General features: G+C 35.6%; 1 protein-coding gene across 2 annotated transcripts; it reads left to right on the top strand.

Moving 5' to 3' along the window:
- On the top strand, positions 1–27,895 carry TMX3 (thioredoxin related transmembrane protein 3). 2 transcript variants are annotated; one of them, XM_042840102.1, is made up of 16 exons: positions 1–115; positions 369–423; positions 5,453–5,492; positions 6,600–6,723; positions 8,857–8,902; positions 10,298–10,378; positions 11,337–11,436; positions 11,662–11,739; positions 13,985–14,051; positions 14,648–14,746; positions 15,615–15,672; positions 16,532–16,585; positions 16,922–16,978; positions 21,589–21,718; positions 23,630–23,698; positions 25,012–27,895. In XM_042840102.1, exons 1-16 carry the CDS (start codon positions 1–3, stop codon positions 25,276–25,278), a joined length of 1,440 nt encoding a protein of 479 aa, XP_042696036.1. In that variant the 3' UTR covers positions 25,279–27,895. The 2 variants fall into 2 exon arrangements, with proteins under 2 accessions (XP_042696036.1, XP_042696035.1); XM_042840101.1 differs by having other exon boundaries at positions 366–423.

Raw genomic sequence — 27,895 nt, 5'->3', positions numbered from 1 at the left:
ATGCGCAGTGAGGGAAGATCGGCACGGCGCCGTGCCGTTTCCCCTTCCGGCCGTGCCCGGTCTCCTGTCAACATGGCAGCGCTGGGCGAGTGGCGGCGGTGTCTGTGGGCGGCAGGTAACAGCCGTGCGGGATGCGCCCGGTGCGGGGACAGGAGAAGAGCGGCTGCCCCTGGGGCCGGGAGAAGGGCTGGGGAGCGGCAGGCAGTGCCGCGGCATGAGGAGGCGGCGAGGGGTGGTGCGGGCACGGGGAGCCGCGGTATGGGTGAGGGGAAGTAAGGGCTGGGAGGGGAGCCCGGGTCGGGCGAAGGACTCCGAGCGAGCACCCCCAGTCCGGACGGGGGTCACTGACGGTTCTTCTCACCCAGCAGTGGTTGCGCTGGCGTTGGCGTCAGAGGCGGCTTTTGTGGAAGATCTGGATGAATCGTAAGTACTGTGTGTGACTTGCAATGTTAATTAAAAGTCACGCTGTTTTTAGTGCCAGAACAAGGGAAGGGGGGTGGCGGGAGGGGTGGTGGTGGTGGTTGTTCCCAGGCCAGCAGCTCTGTGCAGTGTAAGGCTGTCCAGAACGTTACTCAGGAAAAGTAATCTCCTCTGAGAAGGAACGGTAGAAATTCTGGGGCTTGTATTTATCAGGCGCTATCAACTAAGCTGGAGAGTGTTTTATTTCTGTGGTTTTGTTTTGAGCTGTTTTCACAAGCGCTGTTTTCAAAAGCGTTCTCTGATTTTATTCTTCTTTCTCTTTTTTGGTGGAATAAAGACATTGGTGGGCTGATAGCCACCCTGAGTTAAAGCTGGTTGTGTTCAACTAAATTCTTCATTTTCCTCTGCTGCATAACTGCAACAAGAAGTTGGGAGAGAAAGTGCATTGATGCATGGCCAGAAAAGGAAGAGGAATAAGGCAGGCTTGCTGGACTGGTTCATGACTGGTTTGTGGAGTGCTGCTTATGTTCCTGGGCAAAGATATGCTTTTACAGCAAGTTTAGCCTTAGTTCCGTGGTGGTGTTGAAATGCATAGTCCTTCCCTAATCTTAGCTACGTACTACCTTTACTTGCCTTACTGTGGTAGTTCTGTGGCAGTGTACTCAGAGGCAGTGGAGTCACTGTCCCTGGAGGCGTTCAAGAAACATGTGGATGTGGCACTGAGGGACATGGTTAGTAGGCATGGTATCAGTGGGCTGATAGTTGGACTAGTCAATCTCGGAGATCTTTTTCAACCTTAATGATTCTGTTTGTAGTTGTCTCTAAAAACTGACTTTCTACAAGTAGATGTAACTTTTTTTTGTTAGATCCACAAGTTGATCTGAACTGCTATAAGGCAGCACAATTATTAGAATTGAAATAGAAAGTATAGAAAATTTTTCTTGAGAAGACTAGGAGGAAGAGAATGTATTAGATAGCTGTTTCATGATCAGTTTGTCACAGATTGTGCGTTTATTAGGGTTCAGTGCATGATGGTTTCCTTCATGTAGTTGAGCAATCAGAAAGCTACTATTTTTTTTTAACATACTGCTAATTCATCTGGAGCAGTTAATCATGGGATCAAATGAGTGTAGTGAAGTAATGGGGTAGGAAATAGGAATGTATTGAAAGGGTATCAGAGAGATACCTCAGCATCTTTGCATTGTGTTTAAAGTGTTGTTAAAGAACAGCTGAAGCACGGTAACTGCTTGGAGTTGATTTTCAAAGCTGGTTTGCCTCATATTTTCCGAGGCTGAAAATAAAGAGTTTGCAGGAATAAAATATTGTGCTTCTATGCATCCACATCACGTTCCCATATCATGTTTCTGCAGGTATAAGTTTAAACCTAATTGTTGTTTGGAGTGAGGAATAGTTCTGTAGTTATGTAACTTTTGTGGAATAGCTGATAACTGAAAATCCAGTTTTAGAATGCTTTGCTTTTTCAGCTATGTAACTACAAGTTTCTGTATTTGCAGTTGGACGTGGGAATTAAGTTGTGACTTGTTCAGGACAATCTTTTCTTTTTAGCTGCTTGGCAAACAGTGAGAAAAGTAATAAGAAAAAAGGTTGGGAGCAGTGACTGATGAAAGCTTCTAGTTTCCCGCTTTACAGATACATAAATGGAGTTCTTGCTTATAATGAAAACTTGTTTTGTTTATTGCTGATTTTAATTTTTTTTTTATTTTATTTTTGCAGTTGCAAACAATGCTGTTAGCACAAGGTGCAAGTCCCTTTCCCAGGCTTTTAGGACAGAAGAAAGCAAGTAGCAGGGAATAACTAACAGAGATATGAATTACTCAGCATCACCTGACTGGGCCATTGAATGCATGCAAACTAAGAGCGATGGTTCCTGTCAGTTTCTTCTGTCCTTAATTAGTGCCTACCTCAGATCTGTTGCTCATCTTACAGCATTTGTAGAGTTGTTCCAATGTGATAATGAAACAGGTCTGTAACCTTACTCAAAATTAAGTATTTTTTCTATCTGTAAGGATGCTGTAGGAGCTCAGCCCAGGATCGGAAATGGTATAAGGAGATTGAGAAGGGAGAAGGAGGAGTAAAAGCAGCAGCTTCCACTTTAAGTGGAAGCTTAAAAAGCTTAAAGCTTCCGATTTAAGTCCTTTGGAATTGAGTCCTTCATCTTTAGTTTGATTTCATGCTGTTTTCTTTTTACAGCCAATAATTCAATGGGTATGTCTGTTAAGTGGTAGTTGAGGTAGTACTTGATAGCAGAGTGTAAAGTGTTGAGAGGTTATATGTTTTTGAGACAAATCATTTTAGTCAAGGAGATGGGATTCCTATATCATCTTTCCACCAGTGTGACTGTGCCTGTGTCTACTGACATAAGAGGGCAGGGCAGTTAACAAAAAGTGCTGGCATTTTACTTTTGGAAATGTGCTTACAGGAACTAGAAACAGCACCTTCAAGAAAATGCTGAAATACCTGTTTGTACAGATACCTCTGTTTTTCTTCAGCTGTGTGGTTAGCTTCTTTAATAAAGTCTAATAGTTTAATCATTAACAAAACAAAATTGTCTGAACTCAAACTTGTTTAGGTAATGTTAAGGTTAGACTTGATATTTTAACTAAATAGATGCCTTTAAATGAGTTGTACAATTTATGCCACAGTTTTAACAGTAATAAAGTTTCTCTTACAATATATTAGGCCTATTGAATGTGCTGTCAAAATTATAAAATTCTGTTGGAATACAGAGTCTTCAGATATTTCCTTTCTGTCATTCTTTTTCTTGCTGTATGCCATCACGTAAGATTTCAGCTCACCTTCCTAAGTGTTTTAATGTTCTGAGTAATCTCCTGTTAAAGTACCATTCCTTGGAATGGAGTCATATGTGACAGGGTGTAGAAAATCTCATTATAAATTTTTGTTTTACAAAACAAAGCTGATATTCTAAATATATGTGTTGCTCCAAAAATAATTCCTACTATCTATTTCCACAGAAACTACAACAGATACAAAAAGCAAACAGCTAACACTGTTTGATGGAGCAAATTCTCAGTTACAAAACACTGTTTTTCAACATAGTCACAACCGTTAGTTGATTTGTATGGGTGAATTGATAGAGATGTTCTTCATTTCAGGGTAGCTGTGTGGGAACTGTTGATCATATCCTGAACCTCTGATTGACCACCTGAGGCAAAACAATGAGTCAGCTGTGGGAGCGCAGGTGAAGGCAATTCCCCTGTGCTACCGGAAGGGGTGGAGCCTGGCTCCACCTCTCCTAGATCTCATTTAAGTGCTGACTGCCACTGAGGAAGGATCTCTTTCTGGAGATCCCTTCTCGTGGAGTTTATTGTGAGCCTGCGACGCTGGTGAGCATTTTCCATTTATTATCTGTTCATCATGATAATCCTACTTAGCCTAGCCTCTGTACATCTATTTATTGTACACTGTGCATGGCTGTCCAAAATGTAGCTTGTCTTTAACTGTGTTGTCACCACTGCTGAAATGCACCACTCAGCACCTCACCATGCTCAAATCCACCGTTTGGTCTCCATTAACGTTCAGCAAACGTTAATGAATATCAAAGAGTGCCATTTTTTCCACATGGAGGAATTCAGTTCCACATCTTTGTTTCATAGGCGCTTCCACATCAGACACCGTTTTGTCAGGCTGCCTCTCTGCTGCCGTCTGTTACACAGCAACAAATTGTACGGAACACTGATGAGAAGGTTCAGCCTTCTTTACTGTTGTATCAGCAACGCTTGCCTCTGATGTTGTAGACCAATGTAATAAAATAGGAGGCATTACTTTTGGTGCAGCCCTCATACAAATGCAGCCCAGTATCTGATGATTCAGTAGCTGCTTTCTACTTCTTGTGTCATGACTAATTATTTGCAGTGGGAATTTAGCTAGAGCTTCATTAGAGTTCTCATGAGATGCTAGGCTCCCCGTAGTTCTTTTGCTCTGCATGTTTTTTGTGAGGTGGTATATTCAAGCAATTGTGACTTAAAAACTGTTCTCCTGAAGTTACTAGTTATGTTAGTCACTAACCATATCTTTTCTGAGGGTTTAATTAACCACTGAAATTCTGCAGTTTAAAACATTCAGCTCTAATTTCTCCCAAATGTAGTCACTTTTATGAAAGCTCGAATCTTTATTAAAAGAAGCAGCCTTGAGTGAAGGTTGTGGTTTATTTAATTTTCAGCATAAGAACAGTTAAGTAATAAGATGATTTCCATGATTTTGTTGTAGTGACAACTGTGTGTTAAAATATATAAACAACTTTTCAAGAGACACCAATATATTTCTAAACAGTGTGTTCTATTCTATCTTATTTCTGTATTTTTATGCTTTTCATGACAAGTTTACAGTTAAAGGTAATCAGTTCATAGGGATGTCATTGCTCTAACTTTAAAAGTATTTAGTAGTACCACGACTTCTAATATTTTATTTTCAAATTAGCTGTCTTCCAATAAGTTTTTGTTTTGTGTAACTTGTGTAAAAAGCTGAACAGATCCCCCTGTAGTGGAGCAGATGAAGGAGAGAAGTAAAACTTTGAAGGAAGTTGAACAAAAATTGCCTTGCATGTTAACATAAGGTTAATTTAGTCAGTGTACGTTCAGTAAAGCTAGGATTAACAGTGTAAACCAGTGCTGTAGGAAGATGGCTACAATGTATTCTGAGCAGTTACCAATATGCAGTGTTTAGTATAATACCAGAATACTTTGGTCCCTTGGATTACATATCACAATCAAATAGATTTGTGGAATATTGGTATGCTTTCTATGTTCTGTGTGGTTTTGCTGTTTATTGTTGGTTGTTTTGGCTTTGGCAAATGGTTATAGAAGTATAATTGATAAACATTGTGCATGTAGTATTGTGAGCTGGGATTATTTAATGAAAAATAACTTTGCTCCTCCACCTTCCCTTCTTTCCTCCAAAAAAGAAGCTAAACAGCAATCTAGTATCTGTAGTTTTTAAATCTAATTGTAGACTCTTACAGATCTATTAATTTTATTTTTTTTTTCCCTCCTAGGTTTAAAGAAAACCGTAAAGATGATATTTGGCTTGTAGATGTGAGTATAGAAGGAAAAATTGGAAGAGTTGTCCATTATTTCACACCGAGCTAGTGGAACTCAAAACACAAAATGTACACTGTTAGGGTGTGTAGTGGGGCTGCTTCATCGTTTGGAAAAACATTTGTATGTGGTGCAGAGAAGTTACATGACTAGTTCATTTGATAGGGTGGATACGCAGTTGTCCTCCATTGTTCAGGATGAACCACAATTTAGACTGAGTACTGAATACAGACAGTGTTCAACCTACATTTTACAGCCCTTGAATTGGAAAGCAGATTATCTAACACTTGCAATGAAGAGGTTATAACTTGCATGCAGGATTTTTTTACAATTCTATCAACTAATTTTTGCTATACATTTAGCATCGAATACATGAAATGGTCCATTCTTTCCAATGTATTTGGAAAGGAATATGATACTTTTCAGTAGGGAAAACCATTTCAAGTTGGTTTTTGTCTTCCTGCGCATTACTGTCAGCTTGCAACATGATCATGTTTCTAAAACGTTGGAATCTTCTCTGTTAATTTTAGTGAGGCATTATAGCAAGATAGGCAGGAAGATAAAATAGTTTCACGTTTCTGACCTTGACAAAAATGGAATTGATTTTAGACCGTGTTTGCATAAAAGTCATTTCTTGAAAAACTGAGATGCAGAGAATAGCTTTAGAAGTATGTGTGCATGTGTGTATATATGTACATATATATACAATCTCCTTTTCAAAGAATAATATATATATTTTTGCAAATTAAATGTGTATAGATAGATTAAAAGTTTTCACTTTCAAAAACAACAAAAAAAAAACAAAAACAAAAAAAAAAACACAACCAAATGAAAGTACTTTGAGAGGTTTTTAATGTGTTGCTACACAGTCTGTTGGGGGGAAAAAAAAGGTATAATTGTGCTACAACTGAGTACATTCTTCTATAACTCCTGCTTTCGTATTAAATTAGTACCAAATCTTAAAAGCTCAGTTTATCACTCCACCTTTGTAAGTAACTGTCAGGTTTATTTTCATGCAACCTGAAGAAGAACAAAGTTGCGAAATAAACCTTACTAATGTATCTATGTATCTGACTTGAATTCAATGTATTTGTATCTTCTCAGTTTTATGCACCATGGTGTGGCCACTGCAAGAAATTAGAGCCTGTGTGGAATGAAGTGGGTATAGAAATGAAAAACATGGGCTCTCCAGTAAGAGTTGGGAAGATGGATGCAACTTCCTTCTCTAGTAAGTAAGGTTTGAACGGAGATAATTTCCTAACGGCTTCAAAACAGAAGCTGTTCTTACTTTGTTTTCATTAGTCATTCTATTGTTCTATAAGAAATTCGTGTAAAAACAGTTGCTGGGAAACCATCTCCTGATTTTTGTTTCTGAAAGTGACAACATGCTGTATGTACTTTTTTTATTGTACTTACTGCTGGTTGTGTGGAGATTTCTTAGCAAATGGAAGGTGAAAGCTTTTAACATATATCCCTTTTGATATACTTAGAATACCTTTATACAAGTGTTTTGGAGTAGTGCTTCTCTTGACAACATCCAATTTAACCACATTTTATGTTCCCTGTATTACTGTTGGACAAATGTTTGTGTTCTTGTTGTTATTCTTTTTAGGTAATTACTCCTCGAAACGTTAAACCAAAAACCAACTGAAATCGCTGAAGTCATTATGTTAATGCTGAGCCAATTTCTCCCCATGTTTCTCTAAATGTATTCTTGAAGAACCAGTTTGAGCTATATTAATGCTTTTATTTTTGAAGATACTTTTCATATGTACAGACCCTAGAGTGTTTTCAGGAATAGAAACATACAAAATTTGAGGTGTTCAGAGAAGTGGTTTTGGCAGACATGAGAGACTTTTTACCTGTTTAATACTATTTTCTTAGTTTTAGTGTGCTTGTCTCTTGTCATTTCACTTAAATCTGTAAGGGAAGGCATAGGGAGCAGTAGGGTCGATGTGATGCCTGTGTGCAATTAAAACCAAGTATTCAGGACTGTTATATTTGCACAGCATTTTAAACAGAGTTTCTTTGGTGAAGGTTGAGTTTCTTCATACTCAGTATAGCAGTGGAGTACATATATGTTGCAGAAAAGAGTGTGGAGATTGTAACTAGTTTTGTGTTTCTAATAGGAACATTAAGCAACACGAGAAGTCTGAATTTTTGATGGCTTGCCATCAGAATGTTTTGGTGGAAACTATATAGAACATCTAATAAATGCAGTGCTTATACTAACAGAACTGTTACCTGGTGTATCAGTTGAATTTTTGTGCAAGTTTGCCTTAAAGTCCACTGAATGCGATGAAAGCAGAAATAAATTGCACTTAGTGCTAGCATAATTGGTGCTATTTGCCTGTGTAGTGTTCTTTGTATCAACAAGTGACACTGGTCCTGTAAATAAATCGCTTGAGAGGATTTCAGTAATCTCCATGGATGAGATGTTTTTCAAAACAAAACAGAAAAACAACCTGCCTATTCTGCAGTTTTCTTGAATGTACTACAGAGTTCTGCGAGGAAAAATAAGCTGTCTAGTGAAAGTCTTAGTGATTGAACATATTAGCACGCATCTGAACAGATTCTAGTTTTTAATAAAAGAAATATAAGAGGAAGAGATCAAAATCAAGTGAGCATAGACCACGTGTTTCTTAGATCAGTCTGCTCTGAGTGAGATGCTAGTATGTGAACTGCTACTTTTATTGACAGGTCTGTACAACTCGTATTGACCTCAACAAACAATTTTAGAGTGACACATTCTAAACTGTTATTCAGAGCCCTGTGCTCAGTCCTCCTACATGTGTTACTGTGTCATGTGGTTGGTAGCTTAAGAATGTTCATGTATTAAAATGTTTTGGTGCATTTTTAGCTCTTCTTTTCTTCCTCACCCTGTCAAGGGACTGCAGAGGCATTATCAAAAGTTTAGGCTTATTCTAGATTTTTCTTCTTTAAGGAATATTTATTTTAACTTCTGGGAAACACTGAATTATCTTGAAGATATTGTTAAGGTGGCAGTTGCTACATTCACAACAGTAAAGGATGTTCCAATATCAAGATACAACCTTTTGAGCAAATGTGAGGCAGGGTGGGATGGATGGATGGATGGATGTTTACAGACCCTACATCCGTGATGCTTAATTCTTACCTCAAATATTTCCAGCTGGTTCTATGTATGATTCACGTTAAATGCATAATACCTTGTAGAGAAAATTGACTGAACATTTATGTTTAGAGATGCCAGTTTACTTCTAGCATCTAAATCAGGAGCCTCTGCATTTATTTATGTGCCTTGAATAGGAAACTACTTAAACCTTAAGGTGGGCAAGTGAACAAGACTTGGTTCAGTTTGGCATTAATGCATATATTTCAGGTATTGCATCTGAATTCGGAGTGCGAGGCTATCCAACAATTAAGCTGTAAGTTGATGTTTCTCACTGAATTATTTTGAACTTGACCTTTCCCAACATTCATTTGATAAGTGCAAAAGGTAGTTTTCCATTTTAAAAAACAACAAAGCAAACAGAAAACGTTATCTTAATTGTTTAAAAAAAAAAATAGCGTAGTAATTTTGGAATTCATTTCACTGCTGTCTTATATATGCAACTTTAAAAGTGTGCGTATGCATTTATATGAAATACAGAAAGGAATTTCGTGTACCAACTGATCTGAAGTCTTGAGAATGATCCAGGCGGTAACTGCATACCTAAGTCTTTCCATTGACTTCTCTAAGCTATTAATTTTGCTTTCTTATTTTCAATTGCCCTTCTTTTCTCTCCAGTGATTTTCCTGAAAGTCTTATGTAAGTGACACTGGTGGTTATTGGGTTACTGTATAGGTTAAAGTGTGAGAGCAGTTGTTTGACAAAGGATGCACATGTAGCTTTTGTTCTTGCATCGCTAACTGAAAAATTAATGGAGGTTAACATTTAAGGAAAGAAAAAAAAAAAAATCCAAGCTGTAATGGTATCATACATACTCACTCTTAAGGTATATAGTGCATAGTCCAAGGTCATATTAAATAGTAATGTTGATCACTTTTCACTGATTATATAGGAGTTGTTCACAGCATATGCTTGTTCAAGGGTAAGATTCACTATAGATATAAAATTTTTAATTTACGTTTCTCAAAAATGACTCAAATATTGAGCATATTAATTGTTAGGGATAATAAATTTATTGGCATATAGAGGCATAGAAAGTTGTTTTAAGATTACTTTCTTCACACGGGCTTCCTAAACTTACTTGGATTCAAAGGAAGGCTGTTACAATGTAGTAAATTTTAATTAAATACACGTGTGCTGGGAAGGTACGAGAAGTTGACAAGCACTTTGTGGAATCTTTGGTGCATACATTTAGAAAGTTTTGCAAATCATCTGGTACTTCCCAATTACTAAAAAGAAGAAAAAAGACATTTTGGATTTGTTTTAGCTGTTTTGAATTTATTAGCAAATATTCCTAGCAACTTCTGTATTTATGATTGCTACACACTAGAAAAAAACATAACAAAATAATTGTTTTTAGATGTAATTATTAGATATTGTATAAATAGGTTTTTACTCCATAACTACACTGTTTTGCGTTTTTTTCTATTTTTCTGATTTTTTTCTATTTTTGCTAATTGCTTGTTGATGAATATTTTAAAAATAATTTTGATTATCATTTGCTAACAAGTGACTAGTAAACGTTTGAGTAATTCTGCATATGTGGATAAAACTTATTTGATTTTAATTTTGTTCTTCAGAATCTGTGGCTTCTTAATGTCAGCTAATTCTTTCCTCCTTGTTGTTTTTTCTTCCTTTCCCATTCATCCAGCTTAAAAGGTGACTTGGCATACAATTATAGAGGACCTAGGACCAAAGATGATATAATTGAATTTGCTAATAGAGTAGCAGGGTAAGTACACAATTTTTTGAGACTGCTTCTGACTTAATATTTCCAAAATATTTTGCATTGGGCCAAAAATGCAACTGATCAAAAAAATGATAATAAAATTACCTTGGCTTTAAAAGTTAGACACAATGTGCATTTGGTTGCCTGTGAGCTTGGTGGTGAGTGACATGGAGAAGACAAATAGGAACTGACTAGTCGCACTTATAATTCTTTATCATGCAAGATGTAGGGCTTTTCAAAACTGTGGAAACTGTGGACAAACAAAATTCATAGGAGCTATAGACAAAAATATTGACGTAAATGTGGATTAATATATGGACATTGCTACGAAGACAGAATCTGCTTCATACTCCAAGTTTCCTTAATCTGTAAAATATATGCTTGTGCATCAGCAGGCTGTGGCAGTTAGCAACATGAGGAAATTATTTCTACAGAATTGTTCAAAACGTTTTTTGATATTCATAATTTCTTCTTTTCTTCTGGTGGCCTATGGCCTCCAAATCTTTGAATAGAAAAGAAATGGCACTTCTTCCTTTCATCCTTAGATACAATTAAGTGATATAGACATATAATACTTATTATATGAAGTTGTTGATAATTCTGTAGTGTAAGAGTGTCGGTGATCTAATAGCTTACTAAAATTTTTAAAGAATATTTTTAAAACCACACCATCTATCTTCTCTCAAATGATTGTACAGCTGGTAAGTGGCTTGAATATTAACATCGTAGCAACATTTTGTTCTAAGATGCTAGTCTAAAGTTTATTATTTAGGGAACATAGTTTATTTTGAGAGACAGGATTTTTATTTTCTTTTTCTGATAGAAATTGAAAAACTGGATAAATTTGGGTTGAGGAATTTGGGAAACCAAACTACCTGTATGGCATTTTCTTTGGGGATTTCTACTTGTGATTTGGCAGATTGTAAAAACTAAGGTTTTTATCTTCTTTCTTTTTTTCCAGACCTCTTATCAGGCCACTTCCTAGCCAGCATATGTTTGAGCATGTGCGAAAGAGGCATCGTGTATTTTTTGTATATGTTGGTGGGGAATCTCCTTTAAAGGTTTGAAACTAGATTAAATTTATTTAAAAAGTTATTTCTTATGACTCTCCGCAGACATACTGTAAAATAACTTCTAGAAAGTTCAAAGACTAGAAGTGGTTTTTATAATCTTGTGTCCTAACCCTATTTCCTGATGAATCTTTTGAAGATAAGGTATGTTGCAAAACTTTAAAGCATCCTAGAGGCTGAACCATTCAAAAAAAAATTTTTTTTTTATTTTTGCAGGAAAAATACATTGAAGTTGCTTCAGAACTAATTGTTTATACATACTTTTTTTCTGCCTCAGAAGATGTGCTCCCTGAGGTAAGCTGTTCAGTTCCGATGTCCGTAAAAATGTTCTTTTGGTTGTTTTGGTGGCATAGAGATGGCTTCCTGCAATACGTCTGTCTTTGGTAGGTTTCAAATAATTTCACTGTGAAGTTTTTGAGTCTACATGCTTTGTGTTAACAAAATGACTTGCTCAGTAATATTAATAAACTGATTAAATCATGTTGATAAAATTTTAAAGACATGTTCAGCCCACATTGAATTCTGCATAACCAGCTCAAGAATATGCATGTTTCCATTTTTATCCATTACAAAGCTCTTGTTGCTCCTGATAAACTTTTCACCAGCCAATTGGTTCATCTGTCTTATAGCATGGATACCATAGTATCAGGAGCTTTAGTGAAAAGATAAGTTCTTTCCAGCTTGTGTGATACAGTTGATTGTCTGTCCATGTATCAACCAGCCTAGTCTGCTGGCTGCAGAATCCTGCTGTACTCTTGAATGTGAGAGAGATGTTATATAATAGAAAGGAAGTCATTTGCATTTAGTCAAAAAGGTGAAAAGTTTCTAACTATTGTTGCTTAACTGTTGAAGTGACATCTCTCTTATAAGGGAAGGCAGAAGGATCTGGGTCTCTTTAGTTTGGAGGTTACTGAGGAGTGACCTCATTAATGTTTATAAATATGTAAAGCGTGAATGTCATGAGAATGGAGCCAGGCTCTTCTTAGTTACATCCAATGATAGAGCATGGGGCAATGGGTGCAAGCTGGACACAGGAGGTTGCACGTAAATATGAGAAAACTTTACAGCGAGGGTGACAGGACACTGGAACGTGGCTGCCCAAAGAGGTTGTAGGGTCTCCTTTTTTAGAGACATTCAAAACCTTCCTGGATGCGTTCCTGTGTGACCTGATCTAGATGTTCCCGCTCTAGCAAGGAACAGTTTACAGTTTAGCTGCTACTGACCAAGAATGCAAAAGGTTGGAACTCTTTCTATGATGTAAGCAATGAACCGTTCTTTCTACCCAGTGTAATTTGCTACAAATGTTGCATCATTGTAACTGAAGTAGTGACTGTACACTGTTTCTTTCCAGAGTAGCAAAAATGTTACAAAGTAACTGGTTGCTACTTGTAATGAGGCTTTTCACGATGAGATGTGATATTAACTGTTCAGCTTTGTTTTGTGGTTTTACACCTAAAGCTTGAAACAAGATTAGTTATGTTGTAAGCCATGAGGTGGACATAGGCTGATTTGAGCTTTAAAAATGCTGAACTATGCTTGTGGTGAATAAAAGAATAAAGCATTATCTAGAATTAATCTTCTTGATCATGTGTATGAGCTCTTACATTAGAAACCTACTGATTTTGCATTTCTTTCTGAGATAACACAGTGATTACAGTAGGCATGTTATTTGGAGAAGTACTCATTATACTGTTCTTATGTTTCCCCAAACCATAAATAAATTAGAGAAACGATTCAACATCATCTTCATCATCAGGACTAAAAATATGATAGTCTTTTATTAATCACAGGTTCTATTCTACAATTCTAAATTCTAAAATTTTAACTAATGATAGCTAACAGAAAGGAGTACATAGAGTGCTTTTTGTTTCATTTTATTGAGTAGACTTACTGTGACTGTTAACTTTATCTTTGCAAGATTTTTATACTTTGTGTATTCTTGAGTATATTGCTGACCAAATGAATCTTAATAGCATGTTCAGGATGGTGATGTATGTGTTCATTGTTCTGTATGCTTACATGAGGGGCATTTGCAGGCTTGTCTTCTGGAATATTTGTATTTCCATCAGCTTGAACACAGAAAATGGCACTGGTTTAGTGGGGCATATTATCAATATAATACTCATCAAGTGTTCTGTATTATTGACTGTCCATTCAGTAAAAGTTTCTGTATGGCAGGTATGCTGACAACAGCACAAATTGAAAACAGAATAGTGCAAGCTTGATGATATTCTCAAGTTATGACCTATTTAAAGTGCATGTCAAATTTTAGTAAAACTTTCTGATAGTACTTTAGATACGTGTAAAAATGCTGTTTAGTTTATATTTTATGAGGCCTACCTGTTGAGAATAGGTTTATGTTTTCTTACTTGTTAATATTGCAGAAGATGGAATGCTTATTTTTAACAATGTAGGCAGAATGTGTTTAAATGTACTTGAATATTTTCCCCGTGGAGTATTTTTCCACACTTCAAAGATGTTTATTAAAAAATTGGAAGTTTATTTTTAATGGATTAACCAAAGAATATCTTTCTTTCAGTATCTGACCTTGCCTGAACTACCTGCTGTTGTTGTATTCAAAGACGGAACTTACTTTGTGTATGATGGTAAGTAAAAGTGTACATTACTTTAAAAGAAGACTCTGAAAGCAAATGTGGAGAAACTAGAGCCAGTGGGGCTGCTTATTTCAAGGCAAGATGGAGCAGTGGGAAATGCACCAATAATTTTGTGATAAATAACAGCTCTTTCATGGCAGCATAGGGAAAAGTTTGATTACTTACAGAATAAAATACATCATTGGAGGAATTGTCTTTATCAGTACTGATGTTGAAGTTTAGAAAGTTTACTTCATGTTAATCACTGAGATGCAGCTTCCAGTAGTATTGTTTTGCCTGAACCAAAGCAATTAAATATTCTTCCTTCACTCATTGTTCAAATCAGAAAGTAGAAGAAAACTTGCTGAAGAGGTGTCACCCATTAACATAAGCTTTGGGGAAATCCAGATACAGTGAACAAGAATTTTCATTTCTGATAGATGACTTTTACTGTACAAAATGTATACTAACGTTTCAAAAATGAGAGCGAGGTACTGCTTGACATATTAATAATTCTGTTTTCTCACATTGCCCCCAGAAAATGGGGGGAAAAAAATGGTATTTTCACACAATGTGTATTCAACATTCAGCATTTTTTGTATTTTTAGAATATGAAGATGGCGATCTGTCATCCTGGATAAATCGAGAAAGATTTCAAGGTTATCTTACTGTAGATGGTTTTACATTGTATGAACTTGGAGATACAGGTGAGATGTTGCTATGTTTGAACAGTTGTCTCTAAAATTAGACTTAAACATTAAGAAGAAGCAAAGAAGAGTAAGAAAGGATACTTTTTATGAAACAAAACAAACAAAGCCCTACTTAATCTGAAAGTTGAGTTGATGATGTCCGATTAACTTCAAAAAACAGGAGACATTTTATATGTACTAGAGGCTTCATCCAAAGCCTGTGCTAGACCCTTAATAACACCATAAAAAATAGTATGTCTAATTTTGTAGTATTCACAAAAACTAAGCAAGGCTTTCAATTTAATAATAATTTAGGTTTTTTATAAATCATAAATTCTTGAAAAACCATCAGAATTTTATAAACAGATTTTGAAATGTCAGATATGGATGGACTTATTCAGGTAAGTATGTATAAGTTTCTCAGATAGTAGCTAATTCAAGTATCTTTAGAGGAGATATGGTGAGGTAGGGAGATGAAAGTCTATGGAAATGGACCTGTCCCTGAATACTTCTGTGTTTGGTGAAATTTCTTGGAAGACAAATGAAGACTTTGTATCCAAGTAACTTCAGTTACTTGCTCTTAGAGTATGTATATGCTTAGGAAGCCGTGGATATTCTGTGTTGTTTTTTTTTTTTTCCAGGTCAGGGTAAGTTATAATCTATCTCCCATTTAAAAGCAAGTTTATACTCGATGCTGCATTGGTTTCTTCAAGGCTCTGAAGATACAGAATGCCTGGATTTCCACATGTTTGTGAAAGTAATGTTATATTTTAAAATAAGGCATTTACTGAAGTGCTGTTACAAAAATTTCCAGATATTGGCACATATTCTATCTGAAAATGCAATTTATTTTTAAATGGCTTCAAGTACTGTATTCCTTTTTTAGGAAAACTTGTGGCTATTGCAGTGATTGATGACAAAAACTCTTCAGTGGAACATACCAGGTACAGAGTTGAGTACTGATGAATGGAAAAATGTGGTGGTATGGTGGAAAAATAATTCATTGACTTATAAAATCTTGATGCATTCTGGAGATTCCTTAAAAATTCAGAAATTCTAGACTAAATGAAAAGTTTTACCTTTAATATTACGTTCTCTAGATTGTGACATCATTATTACTTTGTTTATAGCCCTGTTTAAGTCCATATATTTTTAAAGGGAGACTTTCAATGAGATCACGTGAACAGTGATTGCATAGTTCTTTAAGCTATTGTGTCACCTTAAAATCTTGTGAACTCAAATACCCTCACTTTTCTAATATGGAAAAGAGTACTTAAGTTCAGATGATTTTGAGATAAATTTATTAGTTTTAAACAAAAGGCTGTTCTTCAGCTGCATTAAAATGAGCTTAGTGATGCATAGCTATTAATTGTGTGAACTTAGTTGAAAATACCCTTTCTTAATGTGAGTCAGAATTTGCTGGAGACTGGAAGAACAAGACTTTTCTCTGTTAGATATGCGATTGTATATGTAAGCTGAGAAAATATTGTCCAAGTAGTGTGTTTACTGTTTTGACAAATCATCTTCGGATTTTCTTCAAGGTCACCGTGTCATACGTTCAGATGATAATAGATGACGCAAAGCAGTCTGACACTCTTTTTCTCATATTGAGACTGTATGCTAGATAGCCTTTCAACCTTTAAAATCAAGGAAGATGAGTGTTTTTTTGTTGATTGAGCAGCCAAATATTATTGCTTATGCGATGCTATTTGCTACTTATTGGAGAAATCTAAATGTTTGAATTTTGACAAAGTATATCTTGGATTGACAGATTTTTTTTTTTTTTTTTTTTTTTGTCTCCAGACTGAAATCTATTATTCAGGAAGTTGCAAGAGATTATCGGGATCACTTTCACAGGTGTGCACTTTTCTACAATAGCTTCAATGAACTTCTGCATTAACCTTTCTAAGGCAGCAGTTACTTTTCTTTTTTCTACCTGAGAAATGGTATAGTGTTTTTTTGAACCATACACTGACATTAGTTGACTTTCATTAACTAATTTTGCATAGCTGATTGTGCTGCAGCATTGCTTTTTTTTTTTTTTTTTTTTTTTTTTTTTTTTTTGCATTATAATGTTGATTGTGTACTTCATTTACAAGAAAAATATTTAGGACAAACTTATTTTAATGCTGAGACATTACTACTTTTTGTTTGTTTTTTTTTTAATAATGTTTTTCATTGCATTTCTTACAGGGATTTTCAGTTTGGCCATATGGATGGAAATGATTACATCAATAGTTTACTAATGGAGTAAGTACATGTGTATTTCATAGAATCATAGGATTGTTTGTGTTGGAAGAGACCTTTAAGATCATCTAGTTCCTACCCTCTGTTATAGGCAGGGACACCCCCACTACACAAAGTTGCTCCCCCATCCAGCCTGGCCTTCAATGCTTCCAGGGTGGGAGCATCCACAACCTCACTGGGCAACTTGTTCTAGTATCTCACAACCTACACAGTTAAAAACTTCTTGATATCTAATCTAAATCTATTCTCTTCCATTTTAGTCTCTTACTGGCCTTATAAAAAATCCCTCCCCAGCTTTCCCATAGGCCCCCTTTAAGTACTGGAAGCCTGCTATAAGGTCTCCTCAGAGCCTTTTCTAGTCCGAAGAGCCCCAGCTCTCTCAGCCTGTCCTCATAGGGCATGTGCTCTAGCCCTCTGATCAATGTTGTGCCCCTCTTCTGGATCTGCTCCAACAACTCCATGTCTTTGTTTTGGAGGCTCCGGAACTGGGCGCTGTATTCCAGATGGTGTTTCACAAAAGCAGAGTGGAGTGTCAGAATCACTTCACTCATCCTGCTAATCACACTTCTGATGCAACCCAGGATGCAGTTGGCCTTCTGGGCTGCAAGCGCACATTGCTGGCTCATGTTGTGTCTTCCATCAGTCAGCACTCCAAAATCCTTCTCCTCAGGGCTGCTGTTAAGCCATTCTGTGCCCAACATGTATCTGTGCTTAGGATTGCCCCAACCCAGATGCTGGAGTTTGCACTTGGCCTTGTTGAGTTTAATGAGGTTGGCATGAGCCCACCTCTCAGGCTTGTCCAGGTCCCTCTGGATGGCATCCTTTCGCCCTAATGTGTCAGCATTTCAGCATTCCTTTTTTTTTCTCTTGTAGTTGTTGCTATTGTATTTAACTTAAAATAGTCATCTGAAGAATTCCTGCCTTTTCTGAATTAAAAATAAAAATAAAAAATCACTGTCCTCAGAAATATATAGCTTTAATTAAACAAATGATACTATAATTTAATTTTAGAGGTTTGTCTTACTGGTAGTGCTGATTGATGGAGTTTATCTTTTAGGTTTACTTAATAAAGTACTCTATTAGAATTGTATGTTGTGTTTTTTTTCTCTGTCATTGGTGAAATTTACACAACACTATCAAAATTAGAAGTTTTATGTTTCCTGATAGAAATTTGTTCATACTCTAGCCATGTTTGTTTTTGTTTTTTTTTTCATTTCTGAAGAGGCATATTTTTTCCTACAAGGGCATTTTCAAAACTGAAGCTTATTGGGATCTTGCTTTATGTGCCCTTACTTTTTGAAAAGCAGTTGAAGAATAAAGTACAGTATTTGCCAGTGATTGTGTAAGAGATCTTCCTAAGAACAGAGACAGGTATCTATTACCATTTGAGAAGTCAGCTTTGAAATACCACTTAGCAGACACCATGAATTCATGTTTTCACCATGGATTTGTAGAGCTGAAATGCAGAGATTCATGTATCTGTAGACATGCAGCATGATATGTGTAAAAGATGCTATCTGCTTGTGGGGTATGTACTTGATACTTTATGAAATATATAAGTAACCTAACAAAATGCTTAATGTTTGTCCTTGTTTTGCAAAGATCTGTCACTAGGGAGTTCGGTTGCTTGGTGTTTACTGTTGACTTGTTCTTGTCTGGCCTTCTAAATGAAGTAAGGGCACAACAGGAATAAATATGCCAGCTTTGTACTGGAGGAGTATTCTGAGTTCCTTTCTTGTTGATCAAAGTGCACACCGTGAGCACCTGCAGTAGTCTGCAGTATCCATCTTCCACAGTGTCTGTCTTGTATCTGTCTGGTCTTGTAGCTCTTGTGGATGCTAGATCTAAGGCCACAAGATGTCTACAAGGTCAAGAGTAAGAAAACAAGATAGATGTGCAAATGCTCTAATTTAAAACTGTGCCACTAAAAGTTCTAGGAGATTCATGAGGACTTCAGAAGTACTAGTTATTATTTCTGTGGAATGCCTCTGGATTCAGTTTAGTACCTGAATACAAGTAATCTGAAAACATCTGTCTATCAGTTGGAGTAAAAGTGTGATTATTGTTTCAGTGCTTTCTGGTTGCCAAAAAATGAGGCCCCCATTTTTCATTATTTCCTTTCCTGTGTGGTTTTCTCAGTTTGTCTGGCATAAATTTGCTTCATTTTTCTGTTTGGGAGGGTAGGAGAGGTATTTTACTGATGCAACAAAAACCTAACTGTTTTTTTACTCAGTACACTCTGCTGAGCACTGGAATTGATGTGCACAGAAGCTAGGGAGGTAGATGAGTTCCCTGGGATAAATAAAATGAAGGGGAAGAACACGTGTTATTTACAGCAGTAGTGATCTGGTAATAATTGTTGGATCTGTTCAGTTGGATTATTTAAACTTAATCTACAAAATGCCTAAATTTATCATTTGTTGTGTATGAAAAGCTGCTGTTGAACTAATTGCAGACTTGTAGTTTATTTCCTAAATGAAAACTGCATTTCCAATATAACTGGAAATCAGCAAAAAACATGGAAGAGAAGTATTTGCTGTTTACATGATTGCCTGAATATTTTGAGTAAAATAATACTGTCAGGCCTTCAATTTTCCACTAGGTGGCAGCAAGTGAAAACAGGTAGAAAAAGCCTCTTGAAAGTGGAGAAATCTATTACAGAATGTTTTATTCTTCCAGATGTGCATAACAATAAATACCCTTTCTTGACAAAGGACAAAATAATTCTACCAGTTGTCCCTGTTAGAAATACACTTGCAGACTTAGATGTAGAATCATAGAATGGCTTGAGTTAGAAGAGACCCCATGGATCAAAAGTTCCAACTTCCCTGACACAGTCAGGGTTGCCAGTCTCCAGGTCTGATACTAGACCATGTAATTCCACTAATAGTGTCATTTATTTCTGTCTTCAGCAATGGAAGAGAATGCTTCTGTTGAGTAAAAAAAAATATAAATATATGGTACTTAGAAGTGTGCACAAAAGAAGAAAGCAGTGTATTTAAGTATTTCACTGAAACATTCCTCATAATACATATTTGTGAAAGGTGAGATATAGAACAACATTGTAACATCAACTGAAGGTGTCTATACATCTTTATTTCTCAGCTCTTTTAATAACCCAACTAAGCATGTGACTTTATGAGTTCCAGGATAGCATATAAATTTTATATATCAAGTTTAATTTTTGGTTGCTTTTCAGACAACTACAACAATTTAATTACCAAACTGTTAAATGTTTTAACTTTTTGGTGCTTTATTTTTCTGTTATGGATGGGAAGTGGTTTACACTGCTTAGTATCAATTTCTTTTCCATATCCAAATAGTGAAACTTATTTTGATTATGTCCAGAGTGACGCATTTTGTCAGAAGTTGATAAGTTGTGATCAAGCACTTGATTTGATTGACTCCTTACTTACATTACTTACTTGTTCCTAATAGAGAATAAAAATGTATAGGAGAAAATTGCATTTAGAAAATCCTCTTGTAAGCTTTCACTGTTGACAAAGCTGGGTTGTTTTTTTTTTTTGAGTACATTCAGAAAGATGAAATTATTGTGTTATCTCCAGTAGGTCTTGTGTTTTCTGAGGTGCATCGTGGTTCAAACTTGAATTCTAGGAATATGGTCTGAGCCTTAAATCCTAGAGTTTTGTAGGAGCTTAGCGTTTTCATGGGTAAATATTAAAGTTACTCAAGGCTAAGTTTGGAATTAAATTTAAAAGATTATTGTACATTTTCTGACACAGTAATTTCTTTGACGTGAAGGAAAATTAGAATTTTGAGTAATTGCTTAGTATTGTTATACTGTTGATTACAGACTTAGATTATAATAGCCACAGTGAAGGCTGAAATATCATCAATATTACTTGGATTAGAAATAGACATGGGTGAGTCGCTGCTAGAAAAGAGCGAAAATATAGAAAAATGAGGTTTGCGTTATCTAGTTTGTAGAAAAATATGCTTGTATAGTGTAAGTTTCTAAACCTGGGCTGTTTGAATTTAGTCCTACTTGGAGAAGTAGATTATACTGTATTATCTCTAGAGGTGATTTCCAATCTATTTTTTTCTGATTTGTTGCTCAGTAGTGATTATACATTTGAACGAGTAGTAATAGTTTAAAAACTCCAGCTTATTTGTTCTATCTTAAAGGTATGTTAAAAAAAAATATACTGCGTCCTTTTGACTCAATAGGCAAAGGTTGATTGATTAGAGCTGATCAACTGGGATTGAATTCTTGGGTTATAGTTTTGTTTGTGCTCTGTGTTATGCCACTACTGCATTTGTAATGCAAGGCCACTGTCTGAGATCTCTCTCTAATAGGAAAATCACAAGGTACTTTATTTGCAATCACTATGGGTATGTAACATGCAGTAAGTTTCAGTAGCTTCACTGACACAGACAAGAAGAAAAAGTATTAGTGAGAAACAAGCTTATACCATTACAGTGATTCTCTTTCTTCTTCTTTTATTTAAGGAACTGGAACTAGTATTTGCAGTGCACATGGAGAAGATTAATGATGTAGAAGTCATTTAAATTGCAATGGTTTAGATGGTGTGGTTTGTTTTTTTTTTTTTTTTTTTTTTTTTTTTTACATCTAACCTTTTTTATGTTTCCAGTGACTTGACAATTCCTACTATCGTTGTTTTGAATACCTCCAATCAGCAGTATTTTCTACCAGATAGGCACATTGAGAACACAGAAGATATGGTTCAGTTTATTAACAATATCTTGGATGGTACAGCTGAAGTAAGTCTTCATTGTGACTTCAAATATATTGTTGGTGTTCATTTTATAAGAAGTACGAAAATAAAGGTTGCTCTGATTGTCATGTCATATGCTTTATCTTCTTTTGCCTTCTTATCTTGGACACTGTCTATATATGTATGATTCTGAGTTCAGGGTTTTTCTTTGCTCAGATTTCTGATTGCAGAGCCCTCTAATAGCAAGCAAATGTAGTTTTATTGTATAGAGCTTATTAAGTTATCTTGGTATTTCTTTTACTGCTGTCACTGATAAATTGAGAGCTTTTAATTCTCTTCCTGATTTCCTTTAAATTTTTTCTGGTGAATGTAACTTGGCTCTATGCTTTCTTTTGGGCAATGACTAAATCTATCAGCTTCATGAATGATATGTTCTGATTCAGAGTGGTGGTATGCTTCTTTTGCGTGTTTCAGACACAAGCTTGCTCTTCTCTAACTGCTTTTAATGACCTTTTAATAAGCCTAATTAATCCACCCACAGTTGGTGGCTTGGACAATTTTTTTTTTTTCATGTTAGTAAAGCAAACTCAAAGTTTGCTTATACCCTCAGTTGAACAAAAGGCTGTGTTTTGGGGATAAGGAAAAGACTGTATCAGAGCTCTCATTTGTGCGCACAGGGCAAAGTGGCCTCTCAGTGAAAGAAGGCAGTGCTGACAAATCATCATGCTGCCTCCTGGAAGGCACCAATGTCCAGTTCACTTTACATTGAATACTTACTGCGTTAGTTGAATCTCGCATCACGTTATGCCAACAGTTTTAGGATGCTGAATAGCAATAACAAGTAAAGCTGTAGACTGTTTCAGTCACACAGGATACTTTAGTTTATTTAGTCTGACAGATTGATATATCAACAACACAATATGGGTGGATTTGCTTGCTGTTAATGACTTTACTGGCTAAGTATCTGAACACAAGGCAAGGGATATTCCAAGTAAATTCTTTAGTTGCATTTTTTTCTTCAGTTCTCAATTCTTTAATATTTTTAATTGCGCTTGAAAATTCTGAATTATGTTTTTATTAGCATCTTTAACTTTGTTTAAACATGTTAGCATGTTTAACTTTGTTTAAATATAACAGAGAAATCAGCAGTCTTTGAAGTACAGTGATAAACTAGTAATAGAATGTAAAGTTTCTGAACCACAGTAAAATTTCTGAGAAATGTGACAATCCCTACCTCCTTTATTTGGAGGGTGTTGGAATATTCACCTTGTTATTCTGTATGGTCTTAGTAGCCTTTGAGTCCTTCATCTCTGTAATTTGCACTTTAGGAGAATTTGGTCAGGATCGCGTTCTGGTCAGTTGATTTTCTCCAAAATGTAGATTCTCATCCTATTTGTTTCTCTGGCATCCTGAGGCAGGTGAAGACTGGCCTTCTTCAACACAAATTAGCTTCAGATTCATCTAGTATTTTGGAAGCTCTGCTAATTCAGGTAGTAATGCAGATAGTCTGATATTGCTGGCCGCAAACTATTTTCATTATGTTTGTGTATCTTTCTGTTACTTTTTAGATTTTTTTAACTGCTTCTGTCTTTATCCGTAAATAGGTATCAATCAACTTAAAAAAGAAGGTTCAGAAGTTCTCTTCAATTTTATAATGGTTACACTGGTTCTTAGTTTTTCCTAGTAAGAGGTCTTCCTACAGTAAGAGACGTTTTAAGAGTGCCAGTTTACTGTTAACAATTTGCTTAAAATAGTTGTGGGAAAATTTTTCTTGAAACTATTGGTATGTATGTCCATGCTAGAAAAGTTGGAGTGTCTGGGCATTGTGAGATGCAAGAATAATTACTTTTCATTTCCTTCTAAAGGGTCTTAAGATTTCAAGGTCTGAAGAATGAACTTTTGGAATCAAAAATGAAAAGTGTCAGCAGTTTTGACATGGTTCCATTTGAAATTTCAGGCGCAAGGTGGTGACGGAGTTCTGCAGCGAATCAAGAGAATAGTCTATGATGCCAAGTCTACTGTAGTGGTAAGTTTTATATTTTGTCACTTAGATAGTGAGGAGCAATAGAAGGCAATGATAATGCCTTGTACTAGGACAGGCGTTTCAAGAGCTATTTAGAAGAAGGAGGCTCATTGTTTCTGGAGACTGGTGACATGTCAAGAAGAGCATCATTTCGGAATAGAGATGCTTCTCCCTCAGCTGCTAATCCGTGAGGGTAAGGACCCTGGGTCCATCCCTTCTGATTGCTTGCACCTGAGCTCACTGGCTTATCCATGACTTGTCACCTAGTGCTCAGTCATTGATTCAGATCATGACCTAGCAATTCCCATACAGATGGTAACCTTATCAATCAGGATGCATATGTTTTCATAGATTTTAGAAATATTTTAATCTGTTCACATATATGCTCACACACATACATGCATTAGGTTTAAGCCTAGTTAACTTCTTGACAGAAGTCTCTAATAACATTTTCTAGTGTGCTAAATATTCAGCATACAGAATTACTTATTTTTTCACTTGCATTCTGTATTAAAATCTGGTGTACATTTTAAGGGATAGAGCAGAAAGAATTAAAAATGTTTTTCTTAACCCTCTTTTATTCCTTTCATTGAAAGCAGTAACAGAATGTAAAACATTCTGAGGAAAGCTATTTAGGGCGTAAAGAGATTAAATACTATACTTGGTGTGGTTTTAAAACAAATATTTTATCATTCTTCTTGGAGGTTAACGATGCTTAACAGCATTTTATTGGGCAGAAGTACATAATTTTTTTTTTCTGCTTGCATACATGAAAAAAAAATCTTTGCTGTGAATTTGAATTCACGTTTGCTAGTTTCTTTATGTGGCTTCCAAACTTCTGTCAGCATGCAGCATTTATGCATCAGTTTCTGAAACCAGAAGTCCTTCCTCTTGTGCAATAAAGTCTTTCAAGCTACTCTTTAATAGGGAGCTCTCTAATAACAAGTGGCTTCTTCAGATCCCTTATGATGACTCAAACTCATTTTTGAGAATGAGACACAAATGAGAGTTTAAACTGGTTGTTTTAAAATGTTATTTTAACATTATTAGCACAATGGTTTCTCAAGCTGCAAACAATGGCTAGAATTTGTAGCTAGTATGTTAACATTAATCATCCCACTGGCATATTGCAATATTAACCTAAGACTTTTTTTAAATGAGCTTACAGTAGGAATGGCTAAAATGACTGCTTTGCCCTTCTTGAGAAAACTGACTCAGTTCAGATCTTAGTAAATATGCAGAGTAATAGGTAATGTGGTAACTGTGTATGTTCAGTGGAAGTGATTTTTTTAAACTTCAAATCTGTGTTCCAACAGTCAGTGTTCAAGAGTTCACCACTTCTGGGATGCTTTCTCTTTGGGTTGCCCCTGGGTGTCATCAGCATAATGTGTTATGGAATCTGCACAGCTGATACAGATGGAGGTGTAGATGAACATGAGGCAGTTAAAAAGGAAAACAGTGATCGGGAGCTCACAGATGATGGCAGTGAGGAAGAGCAAGAGGAGGAAAAGAACGGGAAGTATGCAGAACTTTCAGATGGAGAGCTTAAACAGAAAGACCTATTGGAAAAGAAAAAAGACTAATGTGTTGAACAAAAAATCTCTAGAATTTCCAAATAGACTAATTTATTGAAGGTAGTCATTTATTGATGATCTTCATGAAAGAGGACCTTTTTGTGTCTGCGTTATGGTAGTTTTGACTTGCATGTGTTTAAATTTTCTCAGATATTGACAGGGAAAAGAGCTGATATAGGGATGTTCTCTCAGTTGTCTTTAACAATTATCAAAGGAATATGAAGGAACTTGCAGGTACTTTTGGGGAGGTTTTTAATTGTTTGTTCCTAGAACAATGAGATAATGTTACTTGGCTTTAGTATACCTGATGAACTGATAATAGTACAGCCCAGCCGAACACTCAAAATTAAGGCTGTATACTAAAAAAAATTCAAGAGATCTGTAAATTCTTTCAGAACCTTGATGGTTAAAGACATGTTACGGTTTTTCCAGGAACTCACATGTTTTATTGTTGCACATTATTTTGGAAAAATGATTTTTTGTTACCAAGTTAAATGTAAATTGTTATAAACCAGAGGACTGTTTTATTATGTACTAATGTAATTACTGGCAGTCAGGAATATCTCTGTGATATACAATATATTAGCAGCTAAAAATTATTGGAGAACTGCATTTTAAAACTTTTCAAACAAGGTTACATGTTAAATTGTTTTATGCTTACATAACCTTTTATTACAAATGATCATCTGTACTGGAAGTTTTCTGAAACTACAGTACAACTTGATAAAGGATGACACAAGCACTCTATTTTGCCAAAATCCCACATGACAAGCTTTTTGACTGATGTAAACATGTTTACAGTGTTTAGATTGTTACAAGTCTTTGAGGTGGTTTGTGTTGATATTACTATTTGAGACTGTTACCTAGAGAGTTAATGGAGCATAATATTAACTTTCATAAAGATTGATCAGTATAATGCATTTTTATTATCTGTTTTGTCATAATAGTCACTTCTAATACGATCCTGTGAAAATGACTAGTTTGTGTCCAAGGTTAAAATCTCCAAGGCCGTTAACACTGATTCTGTGAAAAGTACCATGCAAACAGAACTTCTGTTGCTCCTTATGTTGGTATTCATGCTATTTTTTTTGTTAAAGTAATATTACAATATAATACAGATGAAGTCCTCTGTATAAGGCAGCTAGATCACATAAGAAATTACTGTGCAGTAACTCTAAGTTAAGACATTTTATATGAAGACATTGGTAAACTTAAATAGTCAAGTTTTGTGTTGGAGCAAATGATGATAACATAAAGCATAACTATGGAAAATGAATTGCATTCGTTTTGTTGTGGGAAGAAAATTTGGGTCTTCGGTTTAAGTAACTTGGTATTAGCCAGTGCTGGTTACAGTACATAGATGACTGTTATCAGTGTAACAAACAAGGTCTAAAGTTAGGAAATATTTTTCGGGGAAAAAAAAATTGATTTTTAATCAACCCACTTTTGTTTCAGAACAACAAGAAAATATGAGTTTGTATAATTCTGAATAGCGGGTGTCAGAAATGCTTTTTTTTGCTTTTTGTTTTCTCCTTTTTCCTTTGTGAATTGCATTTTTTCCCCTTTTTTCATTGTGTTAGCATTATATTTGAGCTGGTTGTAAATAGTAAGTTGAGTTACCTTGCTTTTTTAATGTCTGTGTTTTGGTTTCTTTTTCAATATGCAGGATACCTTGAGTTATATTTTTAGCATATACGTGAAGAGTGAGATGCTTAAAATTGTGTTTAGAGTTGTCTTTAACATGATTTAGAGATGTTGAGTTGCATTTTAAAACAATCACTCAAGGACAGGCTATAAGTTCTTTTGGAATTCAACATAAGTCAGTGGTGGCAATAAGACTATTAATATAGTAAGATGTTTCCTTGATTTGTCTGTTGCCATGAGATTTCAAATACAAATCAATTACATGTTTAATTTTGGCTTTGACTGGGGACATGCAGCTTCTGACTAAAAGGTGGATGTGATCAGTGGAAGGCCACCGTTCATTCTGTAGTGTGTAATTAATAAACCAGCGAAAAACCTGACCAACAAAAGTAAAAAAGAAACCCCATGAATTCTGCTGCATTGCAAACTGTACCTCATTTGTGACTCTTCATTTTTGTGGTTATTTTTTGTTTATAATCAAATACTAGCCCAGTATCTTGCTGAGAAATCTTGTGATACAAAGCTGAAAATGATGAATGCTGTGTAAGAAACAACTCTCACTGGGTTCTGATACAACCGTAACATTCAACTGCTGAAGAAGAAAATGTATCTCAGTCACTTCTGAATTGTAATATTAATCTGATGTGTACTGAGCTATTGAAAATCAAGCTTGAAATGTACTGCTGTTTTCACCACATCCTTTTCTCAGCTATGTTCAACAAGGCACAGGGAAAAGATGAGCATACGAATCACAGACTGAGTATAAGAAATGATATGCAATTACAGGGACTTACTGTGGTCATGCAAATAATTTAGATTGTTGTCAGAGAAGAATCTGTCATTTTATTCTTTTTTCTCAAATCTCTCAAGGTTTCTGAAAGCAACTTCACTGTCATAACCTGTTTTGAATTCATGAAATAATGCTGCTTATTGAATTCAAGTGAAGCCTTTTGTTTTTCTACAATAAAAACACATAATAGTA

This window comes from Centrocercus urophasianus, unplaced genomic scaffold (assembly GCF_019232065.1).
Source record: "Centrocercus urophasianus isolate 14NV4802_14NV808 unplaced genomic scaffold, USGS_Curo_1.0 seq_11, whole genome shotgun sequence".
Taxonomy (NCBI): domain Eukaryota; kingdom Metazoa; phylum Chordata; class Aves; order Galliformes; family Phasianidae; genus Centrocercus; species Centrocercus urophasianus.
The sequence above is the reverse complement of the archived record's forward strand: the minus strand, read 5'-3'. Positions and strand labels throughout refer to the sequence as shown.